This window comes from Oppia nitens, unplaced genomic scaffold (genome assembly GCF_028296485.1).
Source record: "Oppia nitens isolate AA-2021 unplaced genomic scaffold, nextdenovo-longstitch-racon4-pilon3 scaffold3_pilon_pilon_pilon, whole genome shotgun sequence".
NCBI lineage: Eukaryota > Metazoa > Arthropoda > Arachnida > Sarcoptiformes > Oppiidae > Oppia > Oppia nitens.
The window spans coordinates 1,780,001-1,805,974 of NW_026533221.1; the positions used below are offsets into that span (position 1 = coordinate 1,780,001).

Consider the following 25,974-nt stretch of genomic DNA (forward strand, 5'->3'; position numbering starts at 1 on the left):
AAAAAAATCTTTTTTTTTCTATAAATTATTTTTTTTGTTGGGAAAACTTTTTTTTCTCTAAAATTTTTGTTTATCTGTATTTATGTATTGAAAAATTTAATGAACTAATTGATAGTTTATTTATTTATTTATTTTTAAAAATTTATTTTTTTCTGCATACAATAATTACAAAATAATTTCCTTTTATTTATTAAATACTAGTATAATATATAATCTATTAGTTTTAATTATCATTAGTATTTTTTTTATTATTAGTTAATAAAATAAAAACAATATTTACTGCAATAATTTCGTGTGAATAATATTATTATTATTATATAAAATTGTCATTAAATTATAAAAAAAAATCGGGAAAAATATTTATTATTGTAATATAATTAACATTTTTAGATATAATAATTTATTATACATTTTTTGTTAGTATTACTATTACATATGTTATAAAAAAAAATTCAGGTATAAAGTTATATATATATATTTCAGTATATATTTTCAATTGCGAAACTAATAGTAGAGAGAGAGAGAGAGAGAGAGAGAGAGAGAGAGAGAGWGAGAGAGAGAGAGAGAGAAAGTGGGAATTAATAGTTAGTGAACTAATTTTGTTTAGTTTGTTCCCAATATTTATATTAAATATTACAACAAAAAAAGTTTTTTTAAAGAGAGAGAGAGGGAAAGTGTAACCTCTTTTTCAAGTCTAATGTGTTTCTCCTCTAGAAAAAGGTGTTTTGAAACACATATATATATAATTTATATATAAATATATATATAATATATATATACAGTGTATTTATTTTATATACACAAACAAAAAATATGGTGTAATTTAGTTTTTTAATAGATTAATTTAAGATTAATAATTTTTAAACAGTATTTTTTCAACGATTTTTTTCCAGATTAGTATATAATTTGACATAATTTTTTTAGTGATTTTATTTTTTGTTGTTGTTTTGTTGTTGTTGTTGACAAATACTGATTTGAAAACTACAAACAAATAAACTCAGAAAAAAATCCAGTTTTATTCAATTGTTTTACATTATATTTATATTTATTAAATAATTCAGAAAAAAATTAATATTATTTTTTGTAACAATTTCCGATCAAATAATTATAATCCAAATTTATTTTTAAATATTTGTTTATTTAAAAAAAAATATTAGATTTTTTTTTTAATACAAAATGTTTGTTTATTTGTGTGATTTGTTTTTTGGATTCAATTTTTTTTCTGATAGATTTGTTTTGAACTTTTTTTTCAGTGAACATAATTTTTCAATTCATAAATAAATGTTTTTTTTTCGGAGACAAAGTTTCATTGAACTACCAAAAAAAAAATCCAAAAGTTATTTACAATAATCACCTCATATTTTGTGAATTTATTGAATTTACAGAATATATATATATTATATAAATTGTATATAAATTTATATACAGTGTATATAACTTATATATACTGTTTTCATAATAATATTTATTTTAGTATTTTTAAAAATAAATACATTTCTATTAAACTGTCAAATTATAACAACTTATGAGCATATTTTAGTACTTATATATATATATTTTATATAGTTAATTTTTTGTTTTTCAAAAATAAATATTAAGCTTAAATTTATTAAAATTGAAAAATTATAAAATAATGTTGTTTTTTTTTGAAAAAAAAACTTTTAAATACTAACTTAGAAATAATAATTATTACTTTTACTATTATATACACTGTTTATAACTTTGTTGTTGTTGTTGTTGTATATAATAAACTCATGGATTCATTGCTAAATTCAGATATGATTTTTTGATTTTTTTGGGTTCACTTTTTCCCCCCTAAACCTATGAAAACAAGTGTCAAATCAACTTTCACTTTGAAACAGAAATCATGAAATAAATAAAAAATAAATATTTTATTTTGTTGTTGAAAAAGTTTTTTTTTGCTTATACACTGCGCACTGGTATTTAGGCTAAAATCATATTTTATTTATTTTCACTTTCAAAAAAAAAAATAAAATAAAAATAATTTTATGCTTTTATATGCTTTTATGGAAAATCGTTTTAATCCTTATATATAAAATATATATTAATATTAATATACAGTATATATTGCATATATATATATATATATATGGCTAATATAGAAATATAATTACATAAAAAATTAGTATTCAGATAATAAAAAAAAATTTCAAAAATAAAACAAAATAATATTTAACCACAAAATACAAAAATCTTATTCCTGTTTATTATTATTATTATCGTTATTAAAGTACTCATTACTGACAATCTTTTGAATTGAAAGATGAGATTAATTGATAAAATGTTTTCAAATATTTCAACAAATTAATAGATAACCAACAAAAAAAATTGTGAATTTGTTTATTTGAAATAATTTAGTTTTTTTTGTGTGTGTGTGTATATATCACATGAGAAGCTTTATAAATAAATAATTTTATTATTATTATTATTATTATTATTATTATTATTACCAAACACTGTAAATACTGTATAAATATAAATATGCCATCAAATAATTTTACATTATTTGCTAAAATTATTTGTTTAATAAAATCGACAATTAATTGTTTTAATGATTTTGTTGTGAATTATTATTCACATATTTGGCATTATTGGGTAAAATTTGAAGGAAAAAATATTATAATACAATTGTATTGTTAATTATATAACAACTTAATAATAAACTAAACTCATAATATAAAAATTAAATTTAAAAAATACACTAATTAAAAAAGATATAATATATAATATTCACATAAATAATTATAATCATAATTAATAAGCACATTAATTAATTAATTAGATTTTTAAATAATAATAATAATTTAAAACTTATCATATCATATGTAATTTAAATAAACAAAATTAATTAATAAATATATATATATATATATTTAAAATCTTTTTTTCCTAAAAAAATACATTATATCTCAAACGTTTTATATAATACAACTAATTATTTACAAAATAAACAGCAAAAAAAATTAAATTAATTTTTTTGAAATAAAAATAATTTTCAATATAAAAAAATATAAATTATTTTTTTTAATTTTTTTAAATTTTTATTTTTAGTATACTGCTCAGCTTAGACTACCCGATTCAATCAACTACAATGAAAAGCTCAGTCACGTAGAAAAGATTATCGACATACTTGACCTGAGGCACTGTCAGGACACCAGTAAGTGATTTATTTCATTTGACACCTAACACCCACACCCCACCCCACCCCACCCATTMCCAATAACAATGACAGCACCCATGACTGGATTAATATCATCCAAAAAAATATACAAACAATTATATTAAAAAAATGTATTATTTTTTTCCAAAATAAAATAACCAGTAATCGGCGATATTATCAAAAGAGGTCTATCGGGAGGCGAGAAAAAAAGGGCTAACATTGCCTGCGAACTGTTGACAAATCCCAATATACTATTGATTGACGTGAGTCTTGATTTAGTATTTAATTACCGATAATTATTAAAAACATTTTTTTTTTAAATATCACATCCATAACAAACAAATAGGAGCCGACATCGGGTCTGGACTCGAGTACTGCCCACAGTCTGATGCAGACACTGAAAGACTATGCCGTCAAAGAAAAGAAGACAATTGTGGCTACTCTTCATCAGCCATCGTCGCAGATGTTCTACATGATTGACAAACTGTTGCTACTGTGTTCGGGTCGGTCGGCCTATTTCGGTGACGTCCGATCGGTGGTACCGTTCTTCAGCGGTATCGGTCTGGAGATTACTGCTCACTACAATCCCGCGGATTTTGTAATGGAAAAAGTCAAGAATCCCGGCCTCCAGGAGAAGATCATCGAAGCGGCCAAAGCACTGCCCAAATCTCCGTCAGACGAGGAAGAGTCCGATGACGACGACTGTCGTCCTAATCATATCAGTCGTCATATTAGACGTCAAATCAGTTCCTATCGTCAAGAAGTCGATGAAGAAGAAGAAGAAGACGCTATGGTTGTAGTCGTGAAAAGTCGTGACCGTTCGCCGGCTTTTCATCATTCGGACGCCTCCGATGACTATCATCATCATTACCATCATGTCGACGATAACGACGACAATCATTCGCCGTCGCAGACATTGAAACAGTCGCCAAACGACGACAATATGCATGTGGTGGTCACCATCCACGACACTGACGACCATAAAGACTACGATTCTGGTCGGTCGTCGTGGTCTCAAACGGACCGCAGTTCGTCATCCACTTTTTCGTCCAACTGTTCGTACGGCGGTGCGGCTGCGGCTGACGATAATCTATGCGCTAATAGTGTCTACTATGCAACAACCAAAAATGGCCGCAGTGACCAAAAGTGGCCGACCAGTTTCTGGACACAGTTGCGAGTGTTGACAAAACGCAACTTCTATGAGGCTCGCCATCGGATGCTTTCTAAACTCAATTGGATTCAGACGATAGCCTTGGCACTGGTGGCCGGACTTATCTGGTTTCAAGTGGTCCGCACAGAGGACACACTGGACGATGTCAGGGGTTGGATGTTCTTCAGTAAGTTTTTTTATTGTTGAATCAAATCAAATGATTACCTTTTTATTGATATATCATTTAACACCAATCAATCTCTTCAATCAATACAATTAGCCACCACCTACTGGATGCTGTTTGCACTGTTCGGTGCTCTCATATCGTTTCCAGCCGAACGAGACGTTATCAATAAGGAACGGTCGTCGGGCGCCTATCGACTATCATCATACTATATCGCCAAAATGATTGGCGAACTACCCCTAACCATAACACTGCCCTCAGTATTCTTCATCATCAGCTATCCGATGCTCGGCTGGTCCAACATTACTACCTTTCTGTCGTTGTGGGCATTCTTGATACTATCGACTGTCTGTGCCCAGAGTGTCGGCCTGTTTATCGGTGCCCTGTGTAACGATCTGGAAGTTTCGGTAACCCTGTCGGCACTGTACTCGCTGTCGACAATGCTGTTTGCCGGCTATTATTCGGCAACAATGCCCGGCTGGTTGTCGTGGATGCGCTACTGTTCAATAGTCTACTATGCCTTACTAAACATGCAGATGAGCGAATTTTTTAGCGGACTACCCATACCGTACGTGTTTAATAATACCCGCTAATTATTACCCGAAATTAAAAAACCAGGAAATTTATTGTCTTTTTTTGTTGTTGTATTCAGATGTTCAACAAAGATGTCTAAATTCTTGTCGTGCAAACTGAACGCTACGGACTCGGCGGTGGCGACCATCGGTGATAGTCTGATCACTGGGACGACAACCAGTGCGGCGGCGACCATACCATACGATGAACTATCGGCTCAATTGGATATTATGAATGACGGGTCAGAGCCGTTGCCCATTTGGTTCAATACATTAGTATTAATAATATTTTTGATAACATTTCGACTGATGGGTTATCTCGTACTCAGATATTATCGTAAACCAAAATAAACTCATTATTTTTTTTGTTTAAATATCTAATTAATTAATTAATTAATTAAATTAATTAAAATATTATAATAATAATTATTATCATAATAATAATTATTATCATAATAATGATAATTTTTTAATTCAATATTATTTTTTTATATAAATTTATATATATATATTAGATATATGCATATACACACATATACATATTATAAATTTATATTTTATATAACGTATATTTATATATATATTTAAATCCATTTTTTTGCTAATCTACTCAATCAATCAATCATATCTAATATAATTATTATTTTAAAAATTGTATTTAAATATATTATACAAAAATTAATTGATATATACTATTGTGCCAAATGTTTACTTACATAATGAATAATAATAATAATATTTAAGCATAATTTATATATACCATAAAACATATAACCATTAAAAAAATAGTTGGCCATAAAAATGACAATTAATAACTATTAATAAATCAACTTTAATTTTTTTAAATAAATTTTTTACTCAAATAAATATTTAAAATAGACTCAACATTTTGGGTGAATTTTATTACCCGGTGTTATATAAATATATATATTTTATATTTAATAACATAATATTTTGTTTGATTATTATCTTTTGATTATTATTATTATTATTATTATTATTATTATTATTATTGTAATAACTGCCTTATATAAAATATATTTAAAAATTATGTATTTTTTCATTATTATTATTATTATTATTATTATTTGTATCATTAATCCATATGTTGTAATATTTTCATCAATTTCATTGCCAAAAAAACAAATGAAAAAATCAATTTAAAAAAACATTATTAAATTCATTTATTTTTTATTAAATTTATATATATTTAATTAACTCTATAGTTAATTAATAAAAAAATAATTATTTTATACAGATATTTAAAAATGATTAATAATTATATATAAATATATTTTTTGATGTAATATTATTTAATTAATTAAATAAATATAAATTATTTACATTGTCAAACAAACAAACAAACAAAAAAAGTAAAATGTTGTTTGTTTTATTTATTAATAAATTTTTAATATTTTTTTTAAATAAATAAATATTATGATAACATTTTTTTTGTATAAATCATAATTAAAACATAATATTTGTATTTTGTTTGTCTAGATTATCAAATTTTATAATAATAATTATGATGATGATTATTATTATTATTATTATCATAAACAAACAATAATAAAAAAAATTACATAATTAGCATTTTTTAGAAAATAAAACAATGACTTTAATGAGAAACAAATAAAAAATAATATTTAATTAGTTTATAACCTTCAATATAATAAATAATAATAGTTATTATTATTAATATTTAATAATATTATTATGAAAAATGTTTTGAGGCCTGACAAAGCTGTTATTATATACAATATAAATATATATATATATAATATGTATGAAATAAAATATTATATAATTAAATTAGTATTAATTTTGATTTACATATATATATTTAACATACTGTATAATTTATATACAGTAATATAAATTTGTTATTTAAATTGAATTTAATAAAATAACATAATACAGTATAATTTAATATTTTTTTAAAAATCTTCAAATAAACAGAAAGAGAGATAAAAATTAAGTACAATATAATTGCTTATTTGATAATAAATTTTTTTTTATTATTATATTATTATTATTATTAAATTAATATAATAAAAATATTCTGATTAAATTAAATTACTAAAAAAGCATAGACATAAATATAATCATAATAATAATTTATAGTATTCAAGGCTCTTAAAAAATATACAATTTTTTTTATATACAAAATATAATTTTTTGATTACTCTGTAATTTTAAAAATTTATGTCATATATAAATTTAATATTATATGTATATAATGATAATAATTTATTAAATTTTTATCTAGTAGTTTTTAACAAAAAAAATAATAATAATAACAAACAATTTTTTAATTATAAAAAAATATTTTTAATGAATATTGTAATATTGTGTATATATATATATATACAGGAAAACTATTATGAAATAATTTCTACTAATTATTTATTTTTAAAAAAAATCTTATTATTATTATTTTTGCTCATAATATAACATAATAAACAAAAAAAAATTCAATTGTATTTAAAGTAGGTGTGGATTCATATAATCATTATAAGCTTATTGTCTAAAAAAAATTGCATTAAAATTGTGTAACTTTTTTTTCATCATAAGGATAATCATAAAAATTTCTACAAAAAGAAAGTCTATTCAAACTTCAAACAAAAAATTAATATTTTTTAAATAATGATATTTTCTATTAAACTAAATTTTTTTTATAATGTCACAATTTTAAAATTTTAGCACAAACATGCAAACAATTGATTATTTTTTTTTAATAAAAGCTTATCAAATAAAAACTCAAACTCAAACTTAATATAAATATTTAATAATTAACATCTATAAATAAAATTAACTGATTATAATATATAAAAGTTTGAGAATAAACATATATTACAAACAAAATTTTTAAAAATTAATTAAAATTAATTATTATTATTATAGATACTGTAATGCAAATCTATAATACATTACTGGTTAATATTATTTGCAATTAATATATTTTTAGATAATTTGCAAAAACATTTTTGTAATAATAATAATAATATAAAAATAATGTTTACTTAATATCATCACAGCATCAGTAAGTCATGCGCTATCTCTCTCTCTCTTAACTCTCTCTCTCTCTCTCTCTCTCTCTCTCTCTCTCTCTCTCTCTCTCTCTCTCTCTCTCTCTCTCTCTCTCTGTTCAATGAAATTAACACATCATATAAATCGTTATTTCTCTCTCTCTCTCTTTATCCAGACTTGATATAAGCAAAGTGTTTGTGTATTTGTATTAGAAATTTGATGCAAAGGTTTTTATTATTTTGTTATTATTATTATTACTATTAGTTTTAATGAGGAAATAGAGTGAAGAGTGCTATTAAACAGTTATAATAACAACAAATTGCAGTATAATATTAAAAATATATATATATTTTTGATAAAATAAAATAATATTTGCTTTTTTTGTTATTGAAATATATATATAAGTGATAATGTTATACAAGATGTGCGCTTTTTATATATCTTGTCGTTGTCGTTGTTGTTGTTATTGTTGTTGTTGTTAGTGATGAACGACCTGCTAATGGAGTGATATGAAGAGGACGTCCATCGACGAGACGACAACAGCAGACAACAACCACAAGACACCGACTACTGTTGTCGTCGTCAATGCAGGCAATCTGTGGCCCGAAGAAGTCGTCTCACGGAACTATTGTTGTCTCAGGTATTGTTGATCCGATAAAAACAAGAGGGGTTGAAACACCTGTATTAACCCCCCTTCCCAACCGATTATGGCACTTGTATGCTAATTATTGACTGTTTTTTCCCCATTATTTTCTATGCATTCATTCAATCAATCAATCAATTCATTAGGTGGTGGAGTAGTCAATCAAATAGCGAAAAATTATATTTGATTTTATTGCTAATACTCAGTGTTTTACTAATTTTGGTCACAATTACACTCATATTATGTAAGCTATATATATATATATACTGTTTGTATATTAAATTTAAATATTTTTTTAATAATATTTGAATATATTTTTGCATATCTTATTGCATATAAAAATAACTTTAAATTTTTTTTTATTAATTTTTTGTTGTTTGTGTGCAAAACCTTAAATACTACTTATAGTGTCAATTGAAGGAAAAATACATATTTTCACTAATAATAATAATAATATAAATAAAAATCAGTTATGTTTGACCAGCGGCTGTGTAAAAGTGGCCGCACATATACTCGAGCGCATGGATACCAGTGTCGATCCGTGCCACGACTTTTACCAGTACTCGTGCGGCAGTTTTATACGCAACAATCCCGTACCGGATGATCATTATCTGAAAAATTTATTGCAAGAAATACAGGACGAAGTGTACTTCGAGATGCGATCGTATCTGCAAACAGAAGATAATCTCATCAGCGATGGTGAGGACAACAGCGGCGGCGGCGGTGGCCATGCAGTCCAGGCCATCAAACTGTTGTACAATTCGTGTATGAATGAGACAACCAATTCTTCGTCAGACGATGACGACGACGACAACAACGACGCTGACGATGACCAGCCAATGGCTGCATTGTTCCGTGTGTTCGATCAGATTGGCGGCCAGTGGCCACTATTGTCGCCGTCATCGACAAACTCCTCGTCCATTGATTTGGAGCACCGTTTGGCCTCACTATTGCTATATCAAGTTCAGCCGCTTTTCCAGTTTTTTATTGAACCGCATCAGTCAAACAAATCGCAATATGCAATACACGTATGATATCTATTAACCATCTCAAGTGATCATCAAATGTCTTTGAAATTTATTTATTTTTTTCTTCTTCTTCTTCTTCTTCAGTTACTCTACGGTTCAACTGTTCTCGAATCGACATATCTGTTGAGTGGCAGTGACGACACTTTTGTCGAAGATAGCGACGAAATTGGCGCTTACGTTGAATTGCAGTTAGAAATTGTCAAATTGTTTGCCAAATTCAGAAATATTAGCCTAATATCTGATGACAACAATAATAATGATGAAGAGTCGTTAAGACATGAGATCCTTGAAATGGTACGCTTGGAGTCGGAACTGTCTAAAGTAAGTCTTAAGTATTTATTTTCTTTAAAGAGAGAGAGAGTTAAGAGAGAGAGAGAGAGAGAGAGAGAGAGAGAGAGAGAGAGAGAGTTAAGAGAGAGAGAGAGAGAGAGAGAGAGAGAGAAATAAAGTTTTAAAAATAATCACAATTTTATTATAATTTTTTTTGTTAGTATTTTTTTTATTTTTGCATATTTTAATGCTACTGTAAATTTGTATATACCAAATGCTATTTACTTTATATATACAGTATATATATTTGTTTTTAATTAGATTTGTTATATACAGTACTGAATACATTAGATAACCAACCAAAAAAAACTAATTTAAATATTGTATAAATATAGAAAGTAAATAGCATTGATAAAAATATACAATATATACAGTATATATAAATTTTAATGTATAATTACAGTGTATATTGTATATCATATAAATTGCAAAATCTATGATAAAAATCTTTTGGAAAGTAAATTATTTTTTTTAAAAAATACATTTCATTAAAAATTTATATATTAAATATATAAAGAATATTTTTTTAGCTATTTTTAAATATATAAAAAAATTTTAAAAATATATGCAGTATATTACTGCATATACTGTAGTTTTTTAGTCATAAAAACTATGCTATACTATATATAAATTATATAAATTAAATACTATATATATTTTTAGCAATAAAAATTTTTAAAAATTTAAAATATTTGCTGTATATTTAAAGTACTGTACTAAATAATTAATGATGAGAGTTGTCAATAAATAATTAATTATATTACACCAAAAAAAATATATATATATTCAAAATCATTAATACATATTTCAATATATGTTCACACAAAAAACAAAATATTTTAAAACTATTTCATAAATATTTAACAAAAAATATATCAATACTACATATGTATCAAATGTATGTATTTAAATATATATATATACAGATACCATTTGCATATTGCAATTTATTTATTATATATTTATTTAAATTATATACACTGTATAAATATATATACATATTTATCTAATATATACTGTACAGTATTTCTAAAAAATATATTTATATCTTAATATATATTATTTTTATTTATTTTTTTGAAAAAAACTTATTAAATTTATAAAAAATAATTATTAAAAATAGATAACTAAAGAGACGTCTAGTGAAACAAATGGCACCGAAATTAATATAAATTTAGATGAATTAATGACAAATAGTGATGAATCAATAAATTTAGTACATTTGCTAAACAACAACAATAATGGATCAAATGCTCAAACAATGTTTCTGAATGTTACCATCGATGAGATGGAAGACTTATATAAAGCAATTAAATGGAAAAAATTGTTTTCAATTATTTCAACGGAAGCCGACATCGATGTCGATATTGTTTTAATCAATAGTAGAGACTATTTGTTACAATTAAACAAATTGTTGGATAGTTTTCCATTGAAAACCATTGATAACTATCTGTGCTGGGCTTTTGTGGCCCGTTATATGCCTTATTTGGGACCTCAGTTCAGGCGACTGTACTCCGAGTTCAGAACCAAAGTGCCGGATATGTCTACCGAATCGGGCGACCCGTCGGCAGCCTCTAGCCGTGTATTCCTGTCCCGTTGGAAAGAGTGTGTCCATGTTGTCAGCGAAGGTCTGGACATACCGGCTATTGTACTGTATTTGAAACATAAACAACAAGAACTTCAGCTGAAAGCCGATAAGATTACGGATCTGATTGACAAAATCAAACGTACGTTCACTGAGATAATCGATGGCCAGAGTTGGCTCAAACAGTTGGACAACAGTGTAGCCATACGGGATCTGTTCAAGAGTCGGGTCCAGTCGATTGAAAGCAAAATAGGTGTACCGAAAATGTTGGCCAACCATACGGAAGTCGATCGTATGTATGCCCGGCTCGAGTTGGACGCCGGCGATCCGTTTATTACCAATATATTCAAGATGTCTAGGCATCAGATGCTGATTGAATTACAGAAACTGAATCGTTTGGTCAATCCTGAAGAGGAATGGATTATTCAGCCGCTGATAGCCAATGCCTATTACGATCCCATTACTAATAATATAAGTAAATAATTTATTATTAGTAATAATTGATTGATTTATTATTTAAAAAAATAAATATTAATAGTTATAATAATAAACTACACCACAATTGATAACTTTTTAAAAATCTAATTTTAATATTTTTTTATTAATTTTTTTATATTTATTTATTATGTCATCCTAGTAATGCCACCAGGAATATTAAGATATCCATTGATTAGCTTGGAAAGACCAAGGTAAAAATTATTAATGATTACTGTATATATATACTGTATATTATGATTGAAAAAATAATTTAATTAACTTTTTGAAATATTTGTATTTTTTTGTTGAAAAAAATTGACAGTTATTTAGACTTTGCGACACTGGGTATAGTGATTGGCCACGAAATTGCTCACTCAATGGGAACCGATTCCCGAAAACTTATGAACTATGAAAACGGTACCAATTGGTGGACAGACGAAATGACTGACGTCTATATGGAAAAGGCTATCTGTTTTGCTGATCAATACTCGCAATACTTGGTTGAGACCACCGATGAATATGTAAATTATTATTATTATTATGACTTTTCATATTTAAAATAATTATATTTGGATTCAATTGATCCAATCAATTAGCTCAATGGCAATCATACTCTCGAAGAAAATATATGCGATTTTGCTGGTCTTCAACAGTCGTATACGGCATACAAACGGTTCAGTGGTAGTAGTAGTGGTGGCCATACTTCATCCTCGACACCATCACCACCACCACAATTGCCGGGACTAAGCAACTACAGTATGGATCAACTGTTTTTCATACAGTACGCACAGATCTGGTGCGAAGTGGTTACCGATGAGGGACACCGCAAATCACTACACGATGATCACAGTCCCGGCCGATTTCGGGCCAATGGAGGTAAACAACAATAATAGATAGATTGTCTTTTAAATTATTTTTTTTATGTCCAGTTCTGGTCAATACCGAACAGTTTTCCAGAGCTTTTAATTGTCCAAAAGGCTCGCCAATGAACCCGCCGGTCAAATGTGGCCTCTGGAACTCTGACCAACTCTGACCATCATTTCCCGACTCCCCGCCCGCCCGCCCGGGAAAGTTAGTGACCAGAAAATCTGTCGATCAATCAATCAATCAAACGACAAATCAATTAGAAATTTTGGGGAAAAAAATACCCGAAAGTCTTCCCCTAAAAAAATAAATCTGAATTTGAATCAGAAAATCATTGAAACATAAAAAATTAATAAAAATTCAATCACTTATTGTTTGTATAATATTATTAAATATTATGTATATATATATATATATTTATTTATATATATATCTTGAGTACAAAATTGAAAAGTAAAAACTAACAATTAAATTAAGTAAATAAATAAATAAATATTAAAAAAAGTTTATATACTATTGTTATTAAAGTTGTAAAAAAATTTGTTAATTTGTTTATCATTATTATTAATATGCAAATTATAAAGTTATTAAAGATAATAAAATCAAATCAAAAATAATTTGACAAAATAAATATTACCGGTAAAACAAATTTTATATTATATAATATCTGAAAATTTATATATCATATTATATTAATAGTTATAAAATAATAATTATAATAATAAAAATAATTATAATTGTTTATATTGTATATAATAATGTATATGTGGTATTTTTATTTAGTTTAAATAAATTTTATGGTTAATTTTGAAATTTTTTTTTATCTTGCTATAAAAATATTGCTAAATAACACAATTTTCTAAAAATATTTATTATTTTTAGTAAAAATATAGTTAGTATATAATAATTGATAAAAAAAATTTATCAAATAGTTTGGCATATATTGTATAATTTTTTCTAAACAAAAAATTGTGTATAAATTTAATCATTTAAAAAGTTTATTATAATTATTTAAAATTCTAACTTAAATATCATAAAAATAATATAAATGAATAGTTAGAAATTATTATTTTTTAAATTATAAATATAAGTGTCCATAAAAAATACACTGTAATTTAAAGTGTAATTTACCTAGATACTAATTAATTAATAAATTAATTAAAAAACAATAATAACTAATCAATTAATAGATATTTAATAAACTGATAATTAATATTGAACATAATATTTAACATAAAAAAAATTAATTTAATTATTCAACAATTACTGGTACACGATATTGTCCCGTATTTTTTTGTGTGGACATCAGCCGGACATTTGGTCACACTATTACAAAAAAAAAATTAATTTATTATTAATGGGATAGACATAACATGTTAGACTACTAGTTAATTATTAATTAATTAATTAATTAAAAAAAACAATAATAATTAATCAATTTAATAGAAATCGGTTTTTTTGTTGTTAAAAAAAATCCTGATAACAAAAAAAATTAAATTTAATTTATTTATTCAACACTTACTGTACACCGATATTGTCCCGCATTTTTTTTGTGTGGACATCAGCCGGACATTTGGTCACACTATTACAACAACAAAAAATTAATTTATTATTAATGGGATAGACATATGTTAGACACACGTAATTGATTGTCGCAAACAAACAAAACAAAAAATACTGTATTAAATCCAAAAGTCAATTGCAATAGCAGTGAAAAATGTGCGACAATTTTAATGTTTGTAAATCTAATGTAAAAAATCTAATAATTATTTAGTAGTCGTTTGAATCGTTGAAATTCATTCATTGATTGTTTCAAAAGTTTTTTCTTTTGTGTTTTTTTTGGTGACAATTATTGTCTCTTAAGATATAAGTTGATCTCATTTTGTCATTGTTGTTGATTACCATACAATTGTCTTCAGCCGACTATCATCTATGTCTATGTGAGAGACAGACAGACAGACAGACAGACAATGTTGTCCACAATGAGACTGATGTCGGCGTCGTCTTCTTCTTCGTCGGTTATCGTCAAATGTCTGTCAAAACTGGTCGTCGGCCGCAATGCTGTTGGTGTTGTTGGTCACCATTTGAGGCCAAATTATCGCTTACTGTCGTCCTCTACTAGATGTCTTCAATCGTCAACCACTTTACTATTTAACACAAACCAGACAAATGACTGGTTGTTTTGTCGTTTAAGACAATCGGATCCGTTGCCGATGATGACAACAACAACGACTCACAAGATGATGTCGATGTCGACAATCGCCGGTGATTTTGGTCAACAACAACAACCAAACAAAGAGACGGATAACGAAAAGGCCGAAAAAGAGAAACAACGAATCAAACAACAAAAGTACACAAAGTATACACTTCTTGTAATGTTTTGTATGTTCTGCGGATCCGGTGTTTACGCACTCATGGAATGGGGAAAGCCGTCCATCGATGCCGACGGCAATCCGATTGACGATGAGTTTACTGGACTGCCATTACCTCTACAGTACGCCTATCGGTCGTGGAATACGTTCACACATTACGAACAGGTTCTTCGCGAACCGACCCGTAATCTACTGTTACCGCCGCCACTGGAAGCTCCCTACTATCAGCCGCCGTTTACATTGGTATTGGAAATGACCGGTGTCTTAGTTCATCCGGAATGGACCTATCGGACGGGTTGGCGTTTCAAAAAGCGTCCGTACGTCGACTATTTTCTCCATCAGTTGGCCACATCGGGCCAGTTCGAGATTGTTGTCTATACTCACGAACAAGGATTTACTGCCTTTCCTCTGATTGATAGTCTTGACCCTAATGGCTACATAATGTACCGATTGTTTCGCGATTCGACCCGTTACGAGAACGGTGTCCACTTGAAAGACCTGAATTGTCTGAACCGGGATCTATCGAAAGTCATTCATATCGACTGGAACTCGAAAGCTTGTCAACTGAATAAACCTAATTGTCTGACACTAAAGAAATGGGACGGCAATAGCGATGACCGGACACTCTATGATTTGTCGCAATTTTTGCGGGCCATTGCCAGCGAAGGTGTCGACGATGTCCGTCATGTTGTCGATCATTATTCACAGTTTGACGATCCGGTCGAAGCCTTCAAAGATAATCAACGAAAACTGGCCGAACAACAGCAACAGCTGAATGAAACCAAACAGTCAACGCCATCGCCGACCCCATTGCTGGCCAATCCGTTGCTGAGTTCGTGGCTAAGGAGATGAAGTGTGGAAGCGGTTGTTGTAGTCGTTGTTGTCATTCATAAGCAACTTATTATTATTATTAGTCAAATTGATTGTTTGTTTCTGTCTTTTTTTTATTAACCATTAATTTAGTTTATTTTATTAGTCTTCAAAAAAAAAATAAATAAATAAAAGATAATTGACCGTTGATTTCAATGGATATCAATAACCAATAAATAAATAAATATATAAAAAAATAACTTAAAATATTAGAGAGAAAACAAATTTAATTATTATACAGTATATAACTAATTATAAACAAAACAAACAAATGTTTTTTAAGAGATTATTATTATATAATAAATCTGTAATTATTTTTCAATTATATAAACAATTTATTTTTACTTTTATTAATATATTTAAAACTATTTTTTTACACCAAACGGATTACTACTGACAACTGACTATTAAACATCAGATGGCAGATGAAAGAAGTGGTAACAAAATTTCCTGATTTGCTAATACTGAAGACACTGACCGAAACGGTCAGTACGGACACCATCTACGCCATAGTGTAGTCATATCTTGACGAGTAGTCAACCAAAAAAAAAATATAATTTTTTTGCTGAGTTTTAATTTATAAAAAACCTTTTATTATAATAATATTAATAATATATTTGGATGAAATCGACTGTTATTTAATACTATTATTTTTAATAGGAATTGTATGATAATTAATATTATTATTTATATTATAGATATACTGTATATGTTTTTTTTAGAAAAATTATATTTAAACAATAATAATATAGTATTGTAAAACATGATGTAATTTAAATCCAGTCTAAAATATAGTTATGTAAATAACATAAGATATAAAAGTTATTTAGTTAGCAGTTTATTTTTTTAAACTATTATATATCCATCTCATATGACTAGAGATGGGCAAATAGAAAGTTTCTAATAAATTTCCGTGAGAAAGTTTCTAGAAACTTTCTCATGAATAAATTTCTATAGAAATTTAACTTTAATGTTATTCTATCGGATCCCCATATATATAGTTATTGTAATACCAGTATTTTAATAACATATAATATCATACAGTATAGTACTATACAAAATGGGATACCTATATATAAAATAATTATAATTATTTAATAATAATCAGTTTTGTAAAATTTTATCCATTTTATTATATAAATCATAGTTTAATATAGTTTAATTAATTAATTTTTTATTTTAATTAATAATTAAAATAATAATAATAATAATATTTAATGAATTGTATATGATAGCAAATATCGAGATAACAAAATTAACCATGGGGATCCCATAGATAGAAATTTCTTTTAGAAACTTTCTAGAAATTTCTCTATTATTTTATAAATTTCTCTTTTTTGCCAACACTACATATGACATATCTATAAGTTTTTAAAAAGTTATATATAATACTGTATTCACTATTAAGCGCACAGTTAGTCGCAAAAAAAGTTTGTATATAATAAAATACTACTTTTATTGTTTGTTAGATAACTACATAAAAGTTAGTTATAGTTTTATTAATAAAAAATTAGTGTTTAATTAATTAATTAAATTTTTTTTGCTTAAATATAGTTGAATTGTTTAATAATTAAGATCTATATATAGATCAAACAAAACAATGGCTGAAAATAACATCAATGGTATTTAGTATTTAAATTTTATTTATTTATTTATTAAAAATAATCTTATATTGATATCTAATACATGTACGGTACTATATTAATTGATATATCACTAATTAAATTATTATTAATTAGATTTTATTAATTTTTAAAAAAATAATAATTATTATTTAAATTTAATAGATCCGCCTATTATTGATGAAATTATTGAACAGGAATTGAATTATATAAGTAATGGTGCATTTGGTTATGTTTATAAAGTGATAGATAAAAAAACTGATAGAGTTTATGCCGTTAAAAAAGTACCAATTATTGGTAAGTACTGTACTATTTATAAAAAAAATATCAGGGTTGCTATTAGGGGGGTGGGTGAGGGGTTAGGGGTAGTTAAAACATTCAGAGTTCCCATCCATCCACCCACCCCTGAGATCAAATTTTTTGGGTGTTTTTTTATTACCCCCCACGTCCATTTTCTATACTCTCACCATAAGATCAATTTTAAAAACTTTTAAAAGCAATCCTTATATTAATCTATAGTTTATATATTATCGGTAATTAATTAATTGTTTTTTTTAATACTCTATTCGGTGCTCGAAGCTGTCGGTCATATACACAGTCTGGAGCCGCGGCTCATACACCGCGATCTGAAACCGGATAATATTCTGGTAGATTTGCGGGGTTTTCTGTGGGGCCGTGGTTTCGCCAAACTATGTGACTTTGGTCTGGCCACATCGGACACTGGCTATAGTGAACGGGCGGGAGAAGCCGGAACCCCAGTCTATAGGGCACCCGAAGTCAGGCGCCAAAAACTGAACACTGATTTCGACGGTCGCTTAGCCTATACATACAAAGCCGATATATACAGTCTGTCCATTATCGGGGCAATGCTATTTGAAGTTGGTAATTTTATTGATAAAGATAGGTATATTAATATTAATTATTATTATTATTATTTATTATTATTATTAATTATTATTATTAATAAAATCTGATTGCAAATACTGTACAATAGATATGAATTATTTGATGACATCACCCGTCTATACAGTTTGGTTACACGCGATTGTTATTCAAATATGTTAAATACATTTGAATGGTTAAACCGAATGAATGAATTTGATCCCGATTTACGACCCGATTGTTCGGTTGTCTTATCGGACTATCCGAACTGGAATTTTGATCGACGGGAATATATAGATAAACTAAATGCTAGAATAAATCAGGTGTTTGGATATCCCGAAGATTATCAACACAGTTGGGACAGTATATCGAAGCTAATCGGCGGTGGCCTCGGCCTGACGGCCAGTTTCGAGCAGGTAATCCATTTGGTCAAGAACTCAAAGTTTAACAAAATGTACAAAGAAGACGAAGAAGAAGATGACGACGAAGAAGAAGATAGAGATGGAGATGAAGAAGGAAATGGAAGAAGAAGATTATGAATAATAATAATTAGTTTTTAAAAAAAAAATTTTTTTATATAACTTTATTTTGGTATTTAATAAGTTATAAAACTATTATTTATATAAAAACAAAATTAACTTAAAATATTTAGAGAGAGAGAGAGAGAAAACAAATTTAATTATTAACTAATTATATAAACAACAAGAAAAACTCAAGAGATTATTATTATTATTATTATATAATAAATCTGTAATTATTTTTTAATTATCTATAAAATTAAAAAATAAATTTTTTTACTTTTAATAACTTATGAAAGTTTTTATTTTTTTTTACACCAAACGTATTACACGACTATCAAAAAACACCAGATGTCAGATGAAAGAAGTGGTGTTAGAAAAAAAACAACAGTTATTATACATCTATTATTAACAGTATTTGAATGACTTTAGCGACGATGACGACCACAGCAACGGTGGCGGCGACGACAATAAAGAGTCATCACAAGGAGGCGGCCGCCATCGGCAGCGGCGGCGGCGATCAGCACTGGAAGAAAGTGTTATATTCGCGGCAAGGAGTGGCCGACCATTACGTACCGCCAAGTTTTCTACAGGACTTACGCAAGAATGGTATTACCATTTATTTAGTAGTTTTTCTCCGATAATCGCGATTATCATCAATCAGTGTTAAACACCTCCTCCTTCTCCTCCTCAGTAAACCTCCAGAAGTACGAACTCAAAGACTGTATCCTATCGTCGACGGCGTTGACCCAAGAAATGTGTTCCATCATTATCTTCATAGTTGTCTTTCTCTATCTGGACTCTGGTCGGCCACAGTTGTCCATCTATACGGGCGTAACCATTGTCGTCATTACATTGTTTCTCTATTCGTCGCTAATACTATCGTCGCCCAGTAATGACGGTAATTATTATATTAAACCGATGGCCAGCCATCGATGGCCGAAATCTAATCGCTGATCCCATATATTACCGGTAATATATATATATATATATGTTTTACATTCAACAGTATTGAACGAACTGAAGAGTGCGGCCATATTCCTGATCAGCGGTCTGGCAGTATCGCCGATACTGAAAACGTTGACCGAAACGGTCAGTACGGACACCATCTACGCCATGGTAACCATAATGATGCTGGTCCATTTGACATTCTACGATTACGGCGCCAAAGCGGCCATTGTCAGTACACCTGTAGCCCTGAATGCGGCCATTTTCGGCGGTGTTTGTCTGGCTTCGCGGTTGTCCACTACGTACGACGCTTTTGCACTGTTGATATTTGCGTCGGACATATTTGTATTGTCGTCGATACTACGCCGACGGGTACAACTGGCCAGCGATAATTGGCGCATATATTTGACAGTTGTTCATCTGATCATTTCGGCAATACTATTGTATACGGCCTGTCCGCTCATCTATTTGTATCTATTTATTTTGCTATTAGTTTGCATCAACTTTATCTGTCCACTCGGCTTCTACCGGTGCCAGAAATACAAAGAGTATGTATATATAAATTGTCATAAAAAATAACACATTTTTTTATCGGTAAAAAAATTGACCGCAAAAATAATTTTGAAAAAAAACAATTTGTTATATAAAACTTATATACTATGTGTATATATATATATATTATTTAAAAAATATCCTAAAAAAAGACTATTATTTTATGTACAATTGATTAGAAATATCTACGGCCCGTGGGATGAGGCCGTCATCGACGAGACCATCGATGATGAGACGAGTGCGGCGACAGATCACCACATGAATGATGATAAAAGACAACAACAGCTAAGTCGACAACGACCACAACAACACCGCCAACTATTTGGCCACCAATCAGACGACTGAATAGGTCTTCTGTTTGACGGTCATCACTCGTTTGGCCTTTTCTTCGTCCGCCTGCCACTCGAGTTTGTGTTTGTGTTGACCAATAGCTTCGTAAACCCTTTCCATAACCATACGTTCCGTTAGTATGCCGTCGTGCGAGGCGTAAGCGGTTGCCTTAGAAAAAAAAATGATAATCACATTAATTAGTCGCACAATATATATATTACACCCCCAATAGTATTATATTATCACTGAAGTCCCGGTGCTTACCTGCCAGGCGACACCCAATTTGGATATCTCGCGACCCGATAGGCCGTCTACCAATTCGGCAATCTTGTTGCAGATCTCGACGTAATCAAATTTGTCTAATTTAAGTCGTCTATTAAAAAAAAACAAACAAACAAAAAGTCAATTATTTTTTTCTAAAAAAATGTGATAATTTTTAAATGCCATATATTTTGTAATAATATAAAAACTAAATTAAATTAAATGTAAAAAATCATTGAAAACATTGATGATATCACTGACCTCTTGCCTTCAGCGGCCGGTTGTAAAACAAATCGTCCGAAATATAGATTAACCAGACGTTTGCGTTCTTCAAGCGATGGCAACTCAAAGGCAACCAATTCGTCGAGTCGATCATTGATAGCCCAATCGAACTGTTCGGGTGTATTACTGGCCAATACTAACATAAATTTGTTGGACTGTTCGCCGGTTCGGTAGAGAAATGCATTGAGCGTTGCTCTCAAATCTTCGCTCATATGTTCGGAGCTTCGCTTACGTAGAAAAGCGTCCGCTTCGTCGACAAACAGCAGAAGTCCTCTGCGCGAAGTGTTGGCCCAATTGAATGTCTTATGAATAGCGGTCACACCTTCGCGACCCATTGGTGTTACATCACCGCCGCTGAGAATCGCATAGTCCATACGGTCGGCATTTGCGGGGCCAACGGTTGTTGAGGCGGTTGATTGGTGTCATTGCGATTATAGCCGAAAAGCCACGACATGTTTTAAGTGTCCGGATATTTAGGTGTAGTTGATGTTGTTGTGGATGAAAATAGTTGACCACTACTACAACTACTGTCAGAACGTGTGGTTTGATTGTGAAAAACTGAGAGCACGTGTGCTGTCAGAGTCAACAGTATTACTCTTAAGTCTATAATACTATTGAATAGTCAATGATATTAATAATACTTTAACACACTATTCAAGTATTACATCATTCAATGCATTACCAGTGTATGTATGTATGTATGTGTGTGTGTGTGTGTGTGTGAGTCAATGAGTAATATAATGTAATGAAAGTTTAAAAAAATACAGTATTAATAGTTTGAAAATTTTGTATTCAATATACAGTATATAGAAAAAAGTAGTTTACTGAAATGTATAAGTGTGTATGTCTGTCTATTGATTTTCATATTGCGAATTTTGAAATATTTGATTTCAGTTTCGGTTATAGCATCAAAAATAAATAATATATAAGCATTATTTTTTATTCAAAAATGGTGGTAAAAGTATAAAAAATTTAATGTATTGAATTGTATAATAATGTATGTAATTATAAGATTTATATTATTGTTTTATACCCTACATGACTAAAGTTAAGTATATTTTATCATACTGAATCAGTTGATACCCCTACATGACTATAGTTAGGTTTATTATTTCATACTGAATGTAATGTATGGTAATGTATGGTAATGTATGGTAATGTATGGTAATGTATGGTAATGTATGGTAATGTATGGTAATGTATGGTAATGTATGGTAATGTATGGTAATTTATTTTTTAAATCTGTTGTATACCCTAAATGATTAAATTTGACTTTATTTTGTTATACTGAATCATTTGATGCCTCATATGATTAAAGTTGAGTATTTTTTCATAATGAGTCATTTGATACCCTACATGACTATAGTTGAGTTTATATTATAATATTCAGTCATTTGATAGCGTAATTTATAAAAAATATATATTAATATGAGACTATATAATTTTATGACATCAAAGTTTGTTTCTGGCAATGCTTTATAGCATTCTCACTGGTTTTTATATGATAAACAAAAAATAATTTAATTTATATAAAACTATTGGAGTATTAATAAAATGAATACCATTTCATATAAAAAGCTTAAGAGATTAAAACCTCCCAATATTTCATTAAGTAAATCAGTTTTAATAAAAAATTATTTCAACAATATGTCCTCAAATGCCATACCTGTGACCACAAAATTTACAGCAAATCATCAATTTATTATAAACCCATCGGCGAATCATCCGAATATAGTCACGAATTTAGTCACGGCTGTTATGGGTCCAAAAACTGGAACCAATGGTAAGATAATTAATGGTAGAGAAAGAGAGAGAGAGAGAGAGAGAGAGAGAGAGAGAGAGATAGACCTAAATGAGAAACTAATTTAACATTTGATTTACTAAATAATGATTAATAGCTATTAATAGTAAATGTTTTTATAATATATATTATTTTATCAATAGTTTGCTTTTATCTGACTACTGGTGGTAATGGTGGCTTAGTGGATGTGACAGTAATTGGTCCTGGAGCTGGAACCGTTATACCGAGTCCAACCACCCATAATGGCCATAATTATAGTGTACTGATACTAATCTACAAGAGTGGCAACTATAACATCACAATAAAGTTCAAAGGATTAACGATTACACAATTAGATCTAAATTTTGATTACACGCCGGAAACAACACCATCACCACCATCTGATCCACCATCTGATGATTCTTCTAATTAATCTCTCTTTCTTTCTTCTCTCTCTCTCTCTCTCTCTCTCTCTCTCTCTCTCTCTTTCTCACTCTCACTCTATCTCTACCGACGGCAATATGCGTGTCTATCAGTTTGATTCATCAGCACTAGAAAGGGCTGCCAAAGCGGCCAAAGATTTGGAAAGTTCAAAGTTTGCCAAAGAAGCGCTAGATTTGTCTAAATTACAGGAGACAACCAAACAGATGGACTTTCAGAAACAGATGAAAGAGTACGAAACACACGTCGAACAGATGAAATTGGACGCCAAACGAGTCGAATACGAAGAGAAACGAAAAATGTTGGCCGAAGAGACTAAACAACACCAGCAAAGAGCCCAATATAATGACCAATTGTCCAGAAGAAGGTACGAGGATCAGCTGATTCAACAGCAACGTACCAATGAAGATAATCTACGCAAACAAGAAGAATCGGTGGCCAAACAGGAAGCGCTTCGCCGTAAGACTTTGGAACAGGAGATGGAATTGAGAGGAAAGGCCGATATGAAGAGGATTGAGGCCGAGATGAAGGGCCGGGCAATACTCGAGAGAGAAAAACGTGACATTCATTTGGGAACAAACTGAAGGCCGCCGAAGACCGGACAACAACAGTCATTGAATCGATCAAAACGGCCGGCGAAGTGATCGGAACGGGTTTCAAGAATTTCAGATTGGGATCGCGTGACCGAAACTGCCGTCGGCTTTACATTGATTGCAGGAATATATTCGGCGAAACACGGAATCAATATTATTGGCCGCACTATTGAATCCCGAATTGGAAAGCCGTCTCTCGTTACGGACACTTCGCGACTTAATTTTACTGATGTACTCAAACATCCGGTTCACGCGACTCAACGTTTCTATGCGAGCCGTCGGCCTGAAGATGCTCTCAAAGGCGTAATACTGAAACCTGAACTCGAAGAGCGGCTCCGAGACGTAGCCATTGCTACGAAAAATACAAAGAAAAACAAAGGATTATATCGTAATATCCTTTTCTATGGTCCGCCCGGAACGGGTAAGACATTGTTTGCCAAACGTTTGGCTCAACACTCGGGTATGGACTATGCGATTCTCAGCGGCGGTGATGTAACACCAATGGGTCGCGAAGGTGTGACCGCTATTCATAAGACATTCAATTGGGCCAACACTTCGCGCAGAGGACTTCTGCTGTTTGTCGACGAAGCGGACGCTTTTCTACGTAAGCGAAGCTCCGAACATATGAGCGAAGATTTGAGGGCAACGCTCAATGCATTTCTCTACCGAACCGGCGAACAGTCCAACAAATTTATGTTAGTATTGGCCAGTAATACACCCGAACAGTTCGATTGGGCTATCAATAATCGACTCGACGAATTGGTTGCCTTTGAGTTGCCATCGCTTGAAGAACGCAAACGTAATATCAGTACCAATTGGCCAGACTAAGGTACGAGGATCAGCTTATTCAACAGCAATTTACCAATGAAATAAATCGGTGGCCAAACAAAAACGCTTCGCCGTAAGACTGGAACAGGAGATGGAGTTGAGAGGAAAGGCCGACATGAAGAGGATGAAGAGGACGGCAGAGATAAAGAGTCGGGCAATACTCGAGAGAGAAAACCGTGACATTCATTTGGAACAAATCAAACTGAAGGCCGCCGAAGACCGGACAACAGTCATTGATAGATAGATAGTGAGTGAGAGAGAGAGAGAGAGATAAATAGATAGAGAGATAAATAGATAGATAGAGAGAGAGAGAGAGAGAGAGAGAGAGAGAGAGTGAGAGAGAGAGAGGAGAGGGATAAGAGAGATAATATTTTAAATATTTAAACATTTGTATTATTCATTTTTTAAAAAACCAATTCATAATACTTAATGTACAGAAATTTTTTTTATTGAATTAAAAATGTTTTTATTTTAATTATAAATTATGTATATATTTATTTAATATTTGCTAATTTTTAACTAACGATTTTATTTTAATCATTATTTTAACCAATCTATTGATTGGTCTTTAAAAATGGTATTTTTAACTTGAATTTATCCAACCAATGATGTCTATAATAATAATGATAATTATAAATAAATAAATAACAG

The 25,974-nt window shown here is 29.5% G+C and overlaps 6 protein-coding genes and 1 pseudogene across 6 annotated transcripts in view; 6 read left to right on the top strand and 1 right to left on the bottom strand.

Moving 5' to 3' along the window:
• The window catches only part of LOC128958705 (uncharacterized), an 11,830-nt gene extending 6,392 nt beyond the window's left edge, over positions 1–5,438 (top strand). Inside the window, exons 3-7 of the mRNA XM_054304611.1 lie at positions 3,073–3,178; positions 3,344–3,444; positions 3,528–4,518; positions 4,612–5,083; positions 5,168–5,438. Of these exons, the coding sequence (XP_054160586.1) occupies positions 3,073–3,178; positions 3,344–3,444; positions 3,528–4,518; positions 4,612–5,083; positions 5,168–5,438 (1,941 nt within the window). The remainder of the gene's footprint in view (positions 1–3,072; positions 3,179–3,343; positions 3,445–3,527; positions 4,519–4,611; positions 5,084–5,167) is intronic.
• Positions 5,439–8,824: 3,386 nt separating this feature from the next.
• Positions 8,825–13,338, top strand: LOC128957740 (endothelin-converting enzyme 1-like). Its single transcript, XM_054303552.1, has 8 exons — positions 8,825–8,833; positions 9,231–9,788; positions 9,873–10,109; positions 11,242–12,178; positions 12,341–12,392; positions 12,503–12,701; positions 12,777–13,056; positions 13,110–13,338. The coding sequence occupies exons 1-8, from the start codon at positions 8,825–8,827 to the stop codon at positions 13,211–13,213; spliced, it is 2,376 nt and encodes a 791-aa protein (XP_054159527.1). The 3' UTR covers positions 13,214–13,338.
• A 1,367-nt stretch (positions 13,339–14,705) lies between these two features.
• LOC128957510 (mitochondrial import inner membrane translocase subunit TIM50-like) lies at positions 14,706–16,419 on the top strand. Its single transcript, XM_054303278.1, has one exon. The coding sequence runs from the start codon at positions 15,015–15,017 to the stop codon at positions 16,266–16,268; it is 1,254 nt and encodes a 417-aa protein (XP_054159253.1). The 5' UTR covers positions 14,706–15,014; the 3' UTR covers positions 16,269–16,419.
• Positions 16,420–17,705: 1,286 nt separating this feature from the next.
• LOC128957741 (uncharacterized) lies at positions 17,706–19,329 on the top strand. The gene is made up of 5 exons (XM_054303553.1): positions 17,706–17,769; positions 17,841–17,908; positions 18,074–18,205; positions 18,488–18,812; positions 18,903–19,329. The coding sequence occupies exons 2-5, from the start codon at positions 17,887–17,889 to the stop codon at positions 19,327–19,329; spliced, it is 906 nt and encodes a 301-aa protein (XP_054159528.1). The 5' UTR covers positions 17,706–17,769; positions 17,841–17,886.
• A 341-nt stretch (positions 19,330–19,670) lies between these two features.
• On the top strand, positions 19,671–21,153 carry LOC128958669 (phosphatidylinositol N-acetylglucosaminyltransferase subunit C-like). Its single transcript, XM_054304570.1, has 4 exons — positions 19,671–19,917; positions 20,003–20,209; positions 20,318–20,804; positions 20,988–21,153. Exons 1-4 carry the CDS (start codon positions 19,731–19,733, stop codon positions 21,151–21,153), a joined length of 1,047 nt encoding a protein of 348 aa, XP_054160545.1. The 5' UTR covers positions 19,671–19,730.
• LOC128958670 (ATPase family AAA domain-containing protein 3-B-like) lies at positions 21,142–22,291 on the bottom strand. The gene is made up of 3 exons (XM_054304571.1): positions 21,661–22,291; positions 21,403–21,511; positions 21,142–21,306 (listed from the first exon to the last, which is right to left on the bottom strand). The coding sequence occupies exons 1-3, from the start codon at positions 22,053–22,055 to the stop codon at positions 21,142–21,144; spliced, it is 669 nt and encodes a 222-aa protein (XP_054160546.1). The 5' UTR covers positions 22,056–22,291.
• A 936-nt stretch (positions 22,292–23,227) lies between these two features.
• On the top strand, positions 23,228–25,732 carry LOC128958667 (ATPase family AAA domain-containing protein 3A homolog; annotated as a pseudogene).
• The last annotated feature ends 242 nt before the right edge of the window (positions 25,733–25,974 follow it).

Excerpts from the sequence above, each read along its gene's own strand:
- LOC128957510 (XM_054303278.1), top strand. The coding sequence starts at position 15,015 with ATGTTGTCCACAATGAGACTGATGTCGGCGTCGTCTTCTTCTTCGTCG.
- LOC128957740 (XM_054303552.1), top strand. Across the intron at positions 9,789-9,872 it reads AATCGCAATATGCAATACAC|TTACTCTACGGTTCAACTGT; the intron begins GTATGATATCTA and ends CTTCTTCTTCAG. Across the intron at positions 10,110-11,241 it reads TGGAGTCGGAACTGTCTAAA|ATAACTAAAGAGACGTCTAG; the intron begins GTAAGTCTTAAG and ends TATTAAAAATAG.
- LOC128958670 (XM_054304571.1), bottom strand. The coding sequence starts at position 22,055 with ATGGACTATGCGATTCTCAGCGGCGGTGATGTAACACCAATGGGTCGC. Across the intron at positions 21,512-21,660 it reads CCGGCCGCTGAAGGCAAGAG|ACGACTTAAATTAGACAAAT; the intron begins GTCAGTGATATC and ends TTTTTTTAATAG. Across the intron at positions 21,307-21,402 it reads AATTGGGTGTCGCCTGGCAG|GCAACCGCTTACGCCTCGCA; the intron begins GTAAGCACCGGG and ends TTTTTTTCTAAG.
- LOC128958669 (XM_054304570.1), top strand. The coding sequence starts at position 19,731 with ATGACTTTAGCGACGATGACGACCACAGCAACGGTGGCGGCGACGACA. Across the intron at positions 19,918-20,002 it reads ACAGGACTTACGCAAGAATG|TAAACCTCCAGAAGTACGAA; the intron begins GTATTACCATTT and ends TCTCCTCCTCAG. Across the intron at positions 20,210-20,317 it reads ATCGTCGCCCAGTAATGACG|TATTGAACGAACTGAAGAGT; the intron begins GTAATTATTATA and ends TACATTCAACAG.
- LOC128957741 (XM_054303553.1), top strand. The coding sequence starts at position 17,887 with ATGGCTGAAAATAACATCAATG. Across the intron at positions 17,909-18,073 it reads GGCTGAAAATAACATCAATG|ATCCGCCTATTATTGATGAA; the intron begins GTATTTAGTATT and ends TAAATTTAATAG. Across the intron at positions 18,813-18,902 it reads AATTTTATTGATAAAGATAG|ATATGAATTATTTGATGACA; the intron begins GTATATTAATAT and ends ACTGTACAATAG.